The following is a 7,551-nucleotide window of genomic DNA, read 5'->3' as shown; positions in this document are numbered from 1 at the left end:
TGTCCTACAGGATCTTATCGTTTCCTATTAAAGACTTAATTTTGATTATTCTAAAACTTAAAGCTCACCATCATGATATAAGATAGATTGACTAAAATCCAATGCAATATATATTACTTGAGATCTAAATAGGTCAAAATTTCCCCTATCATTAAAAAAAAAACAACTAAAAACATTGACATAAATCCAATGCTACATACATTACTTAAATATATTTAAATAGGTCAAAATTTCTTTTATAATAAAAAACTTACCGTGTAACCAAAAAAAAAAAATTTAATGCATTACCATCGAGTGTGCATACATACATGCATAATAAAATTTTACACTTATAAAGAATAATGCAAGGATATGAGCCAGTCTGATCCATGCATGTGTAGATACCATCACGCGCCTTCCAACGGTCGAACTAAGATGGGAACAATATCATTCATTTGCCGTTGATCGCTGGTTCGCCTTCCAACATCACCTTCTCCTCAACGTAGACCGGCGACGCCGGTTCGCTCGCCGACCCTATTCTTTTTGCCCCTCCGGTAACCGGTGTAGACGGGCCGCTCGACAACTCACCGGACGTCGCGCAGACAGGTGTCGGCGGCTCGCTCACCGAACTTCTCAGACCCAAGGTAAGCTTTTCCCTCCAGAACTCAAAGCTCCACCGCGCTGCCTCCAAGCCGCCGCCTCTCTCTACTTCCACCATCACTAACTCCGGCGATAGACGGTAAACGTCCACCCAAACAATGAGGTTCCCCATCCAACCCTCCACGGCGGCGGCGCCACGCCCCTTCAAACTCCTCAGCCGCCGGCGAACCACGAGCCCTTCTTCCCTTCCCACCGTCTCCACCCTCACAAGCACCGCATCGACAGGCCCGGCCGAGACGAAACGCTTCCGCGCCTTAACGGTTGAATTGAAGAAGCCGGATAGGTCAAATCTGGAGTAAAGGGAAATTATATCGAAGGCATTGAGATCTCTGTCGTCGTCCTCATCGTTTTCCCTCTCGATCCTCGCAATCCGTTCTTCGATATCCTCCCGGAATCTCATCAATCTAAACATGTTTCCCTCTTCCAGCCCCCTTCTGAACCAGGGGTCATTCAGAATTCCCTCCACGGTTATCCTTGTCTCCGGATTGGTATCAAGAAGCCTGGAAAGCAGCCGACGGAGCTCGGGAGAAATCCATTTAGGGCATCGGTACTCACCGAGGTAGATTTTACGGTACAATGCCATCAAATTGGGATCATTGAAGGGTAAATATCCAGCACTGAGAACGAATAGGATGACCCCGCAGGACCAAATGTCGACCTTAGCCCCTTCATAGCCCTTCCTGGAGAGAATCTCAGGGGCAACGTAAGCCGGAGTACCGCAAAGCGTGTGAAACAGGCCGTCGGAGCGAATCTGTTCGGCCACAGCGGAGAGGCCGAAATCAGAGACCTTGAGATTACCGGAATCATCGAGGAGGAGGTTCTCAGGCTTGAGATCACGGTGGAAGACGCCGCGCGCGTGGCAGAAGGCGATAGCGAAGATAAGCTGGTGGAAGAATTTTCGGGATTGGTCTTCGGAGAGGTGACCACGGGCGACGCGGGAGAAGAGCTCGCCTCCCTTGGCGTACTCCATGACGAAGTAGATATTGGAGCGGGAGGCGAGGACTTCGAGGAGTCGAACGATATTTGGGTGGTGGAGGCGGCGCATAACGACGATCTCGCGCTTGGTGTGAACGACGAGGCCGCCGCGGATAACCTTTGCCTTGCTGATGATCTTAATCGCTACACTGTGACCCTGGAGGATGTGGCGGGCGTAATAGACTTTGGCGAAGGCTCCGTAGCCGAGGAGCCTGCCAATTTCGTACTTGCCGAAGATGATCTTTGCCGGCGCCTCCGGCGGGGCGACGCCGGAGGCCGTCATGTATTGGGCGTCGACGACTCGAGCTCTGCTCCAAATTGAGTGAAGGAGGGAGGAGAGCGAGAGGGGAAGATGCTTCTCCTCTCTTTGTTTAATGGAGGTTGCAACAAAGCACGGACTTCTCGGGGAAGTCTACGGACGATAGAAGAGAGAGATATTTATAGGTTTGTTTGAAATTTGTGAGCAGACGTATTAAACGAACTGATGCCTTCAACGATCTGCTGTTCATTTGTATTTTTTTAAAGGCTTTGAAAAAATAAAAGAATATACCTAAAATTGCAAATGACTAGAAGTTGATAAATTGAATTAATATTTCAAATAATAATAAAATTAAATTACTTTTTAACAACTATGCAAGGCTTTTAAAACCGGACCGGACCGGCCGGTTCAACCGGTTGAACCGCGAACCGGCCAGCCGGCCGGTTAAGGTTCAAATGAGAACCTCTTTCGCTGAGAACCGGGATAAACCCGTTCGAACCGGCGGTCTGACCGCCGAACCGGTTCCGGTGTCTGATAACCGGCCGGTTCGGATCTAGATCCAACGGCAACGATTTGAGGAGGGAAAGCTAATACGCGGAGATGAAAAAAAAAACCCTCATTCGCATCCCGCTTTCGCATCCCGCTCTCGACTCTTCGGCTTCGAGCAACAGAGGAAAAAAAAAATCTCATTCGCAGCTCTCGACTCACCGTCTCCATTCTTCTCCTTCGCGAATCAAGAAGCCAACCCCATCTCCTCCTGCAGGCGTACTAGTTCGTGAAACCACAAGCCAACCACCGAACATCCTGGTTTGTTTCAGAATCTGAAGTCTTTAATCTGTATAGATTTCTTGCACATTCTTTTTTATGCATTTAGGGGTTTCTATTTTCTCTGATTTGGAATGTGAGATGATATCGTCAACAATGGCTACCAACCCGGAGGTTTGCTCGCTCCTTAGCAGCACAGTCGATGTATGGCTTCTGGTCATCACCGCCACTGCCGATCAAAGGCGAAGCTTTTCTGTAAGCAAAAATAATTATGATCAGCAAGAGCCCCATGATTTGCTTAAGCATGGAGCTGCTGAAGACTAGGTAAGTTCCTTTTGAGAATGTTTTTATTGTTAAAAAAGTTTGCTAAAAATTTATTTGATAATTTTTTGAATAAAAATTCAATGATTTTCTGTGAGAAAATTTGTTGATGTCTTGATAGTTGTTAGTTGTATATATGTGTATGAGCATAGTCAAAACACTATCTCAAATGAAGACCAAATATTGCCAATTATAAGCTTATAGATTTTAAATCCTCTGCTAGAATTAAATATCTGGTTATTTTTTAAATATAATAAATATTTATTACATCATCCGGTTCGACCCCGATTCGACCCCGATCGAACCGCTAACCTCTTCTTTTTCCGGTTCATTGTCCGGTCCGGTTTTCAAATCCTTGCAACTATGTATATATTTTTGCTGAATAAAAAATTCTATATATTTTAATATTAGCACTTCCAAAGATTTCTTAGGCTCAATCAAATCTAATTTAGGGGTCAAACTCAATAAAATTTTTTGAAAAAAATAAATTAAAATATACATTTAAAATTTAGGATAAATCAAAGCCATAAACTTTTTAATTATTATTATAAAATATTTCAAATAAAAGGATTTTGAAAATATTAATGTTACTCTAAAATAAAAAGAAAATACAAAATAAAATTTTAAAGTACATAAAATTCACTTTTAGTCAATTTTGATATATTTAAAATCCATTATATTTGATTGATTATCAAACACATTGTAAATTCTCCAAACACTAGTATCGCGGCTAAACATCACAAGATCACGGCCAACCATCACCGATCGTAGGTTGCGGTCATTAACGGCCGTCGACCGTCGACCGCTGTCGACCGTCGACCGCTGTCATCACTATCACCCCCACTAGTTGTCACTACCACCCATTACTAGCCACCAACCACCCCCGACCGGTTAATATTGCCGCTACTTATAAGTCAATTGCCATTGTTATCATTTGAGATTATAGTGCATACATTTTAGTTTAAATAAAAAAAAATAATTATATATACTTATTTTAAATTCACTAAATCCTTTTATGTGTATTTCATTTTAGTCTATATTTCTTTCCTTTTTTTTATCCAAAAAAAAACAGCCCCACTAGATTATTTTAATGAGAACAAATGCTGCGAATGAAGCCGGTCATGTTTGGAATCGAGCAGTTTTCCAGATGTCGCTCTCCCGTGAAAGTATTCATTTCTGATGATTGGAGCATGCTACAAATTTCTATGACTGAGCTGACAGATCAAAGATGACCGCTAAGAATTTTTTTTTTTTAATAATTTGGATCACTTTTTTTGTTATTTATATTAAAATTTTAAAATTTTAATATATTATATAAATAAATCATATATAAAATACTATCTACATGTTTATCAACAGCATTAACTGCTTGCAACCACAATTATTTTTACAAACTGAAATATCCACAGCGATAAATGAATAATTTATCTTCTTGCAAAATTTTCAAAAACAAAGTTTAGAGTAGCACGATATTTTTTTAGTAACAAAATCTCAAAGTGAGAAAATCCAGATGACCTCGGTAAAATGGACATCGAATATTGATCATTAGTAGGAGCCAGATTATAATCGATGAAAAATGACATAGAGGTCGAACAATATTGGATGGTCTACTTTATCAATCTCATTATAGAAGAGGAGATTAAAAGACTTGAAAAAAATAAACATAAAACATCAATGGCAATAAAGACAAACATGGGCATTTGGTAAGCGTCAGACGACTACCATTTAAAACATTTAGATTGAGTGATGGAAGGCAAAGTGATCGTAGGCAATCAACTCATCATTCTTCTTATATGAGTGGAGACCAGCAATAGGAAGGCCAAAACTAGGTGTTGACGACTAGTATTGTCAAGAAAATTTTGAAGGCCGGGCCGTGTGACCAATTTTATCATTCTTCTTATAAAAAGGAACATCAGGCATCCAAGAAGATAAACTTTAAATATTGATAATCGAGAAGCATTGGAAGCTTGTGGGCATCATATGACACAAAATATCAAAGGTCCCTCCCATGACATCATGCATTCCACTCGGTTATTCTAATTATAGAATGAAAGGCAACCAAAACGAGCATTGGGCATTAATGACTAGTGAACATCAACCACCAATACTTAGTGGGAGTTTATTAATGGTTAACAATGAACATTGGAGGTAATACGATATTGAGTGATTGACTTGATCTTTCTTCTCATAAACAACGAGACCAGCAAGCCAAGAAGAACAAGCATTAGTCATCAGTGGCTAGTAACATAGAATGTCAATGTGAGGAATATCAGAATTTAAGCAACAATAGATAAGACTACTCGATTGTTCTCCCTAAAAGGAAGATTGAGCAACTAAAAAGATAGGCAATAAATGATAGTGGCTGTCGGTGGTTATTTTCACTGCATTGTCTCTCAGGGAGAAAAAAAGGGAGGTAAACAGTTCAGGTATTCTTTGGCGGTTCAAGAGATGGAAGATTTCAGCACACGTCAACATCTACTATACATTAAGAGATAAGGAAGGTCCCATGACAACAATGGCTAGTAACATCGGACATCAATGGGCATTAAGCATCAATTGACTAGGAATTTTCGAGGTCAAGCAATATTGTACAATTGATTTAATCATTCTTCTTGTATGAGGGGATATAAGGCAATCGTAATGATTGTCATCCAACTTCAATGGCTAACACAGATCAGATAACAATGTTAGGTAGATATTAAGTGATAATCAATTATGCATGTGAAATGTTCAGAGGCATTGGACAATCGGACGAAATCTAGCATTTGCTCAATTATTCTCTTAGTAAAATAGACATTGAACGACCAAAAAGATAAGTGTTGAATATAGATGACCAACGACATTGAAAGTCAGTGGACTAGCTAACAAACTAGAAACATTAGAGGTCGAACAATGACTAGTGATATGCTCAATCAATACATGCAATAAATGTTGGCAATTTACATCAAATGGTTGTGATGAGATTGATCGACAAATGATGTTTGACGGTGATGATGTCAAGCACTGTTATTTATCAATCGTAATGCTTAGCCATGGCAAAAAGTCTAGTCATTGAACAACGATCAAAATCTGATGGAGACAACAATTAGTATTAAGTAATGAACACTGGCTACCATTGATGTTGGTCAACAACAACCATCAAAGTTAATCGATGGACGACATCTAGCAATGGCAACATCAAGCATTAACATTTCTCCACAGTTGGCACCTAGTAGTTGCAATGATGGGTGTCAATACTAGTCAAAAACTAACACCAAGTGATGACAATGTCGAACATCGTACATCGATTGACAATATCATGCAATGGCAAAAACCATTAACATCAACCAATGATCGATGTTGGGTAATGTCTACTATGCAATGGCCACCAACTAACATTAGGTAATAGTAATGGCAAGCATCGATTATGGTTAAAAATTATCATCTAACAATGATGATAACAACATTAGATGCCAATCAATAACCAATGTCAAGCATCAGCATATATCATTGATAAGCATCCATGTTGTTCTACTATATTGATTGATGACATATATCAACACCTATCAACAAGTATTGGTAAGAAAATCTTTGGAATTCCCATGTCTAAGAATTCTTTTAACCAAAAACTCTTCATCTATGTAAGAAAATAACATATTTATAAATTTCTATAAGGACTATTCCAACCATTTCGATCAAAATCAAAACACCTCATCAAACAATTTGAATGTACTCCACTTGGTCATAACATGTTTATTGAGCATCTCATTACCTCACAAAACTTCAAATGAAATCATCTTAAACTCATTATATTCATCTCATTGAAATGCTCATTTTAATTACATAAACCCTAATAAAATTTTAAGGATATTTAACCCATCAAATGACCAAAATAAAATTTTAATTATCTTTTTAACACTTTAGTCTAATCCTATTTAAACTCGGGTTATCTTTCCTAATTCATCTTGTCAAGCCAAATCTTCTTAGTTATAAATATGAAGAAAATATAATTTAGATGATTTCAAAGTTCACTCCAAAAGTTTATTGCTAGATAAAAAAAATGTCAAGTAAAATATCAATTATAAGTATTTAAAATCTAAACATCATTTGACCAGAAAGTTTAAACCGCATAAATTAATGTCAAAGAGTACATTATAAAAATGGATTCCAGTTGGTTATCTTTAGCCAGTCTAATTAGATCCACAAATCTCCTGCTCTGGCCCATCACATATGGAATTTCATGACATTACAATATGGAACAAAAAACTTGGGGCGCTCTCAGCAGAGTCAGAAATTGAAACTACTCAATATAAAAACCTCCTATCCTGCGTTCACAATATCACGTAGCCCAACAGATGAGAGAACGAAACCAGTATAATAACAGCTAAATGGACCTACAATTAGTACCATGGATCTACTAACTTTTGGGATGTAAAGTGAATGTTCTGATAAATATTTAAATAAAACTAATGATGTTGCCGCAAAATGTGTAGACTATGGCTATTTTTATGAAGTAAACGTTCTATTTTGAAATCAAGTTGTATATAATTTTGTGTGTAATTTCAGGCAATCCCCCCTGCGTGATTCACCTGCAAGCAAATTGTTGAGAGAAT

General features: G+C 38.7%; 2 protein-coding genes across 4 annotated transcripts in view; both read right to left on the bottom strand.

Moving 5' to 3' along the window:
- Positions 1-261: 261 nt before the first annotated feature.
- LOC110100633 (CBL-interacting serine/threonine-protein kinase 14) lies at positions 262-2,103 on the bottom strand. The gene has a single exon (XM_020828228.2). The coding sequence runs from the start codon at positions 1,895-1,897 to the stop codon at positions 431-433; it is 1,467 nt and encodes a 488-aa protein (XP_020683887.1). The 5' UTR covers positions 1,898-2,103; the 3' UTR covers positions 262-430.
- Positions 2,104-7,026: 4,923 nt separating this feature from the next.
- The window catches only part of LOC110100628, a 31,487-nt gene continuing 30,962 nt past the window's right edge, over positions 7,027-7,551 (bottom strand). For all 3 annotated transcript variants that reach the window (XM_020828217.2, XM_020828218.2, XM_020828220.2), the window contains one exon: positions 7,027-7,527. The gene's annotated coding sequence lies outside the window, so the exon portion shown is untranslated. The remainder of the gene's footprint in view (positions 7,528-7,551) is intronic.

This window comes from Dendrobium catenatum, unplaced genomic scaffold, assembly GCF_001605985.2.
Source record: "Dendrobium catenatum unplaced genomic scaffold, ASM160598v2 fragScaff_scaffold_1056, whole genome shotgun sequence".
In the NCBI taxonomy this organism is placed as follows: Eukaryota; Viridiplantae; Streptophyta; class Magnoliopsida; order Asparagales; family Orchidaceae; genus Dendrobium; species Dendrobium catenatum.
This window is presented reverse-complemented; position numbering and strand designations above follow the sequence as displayed.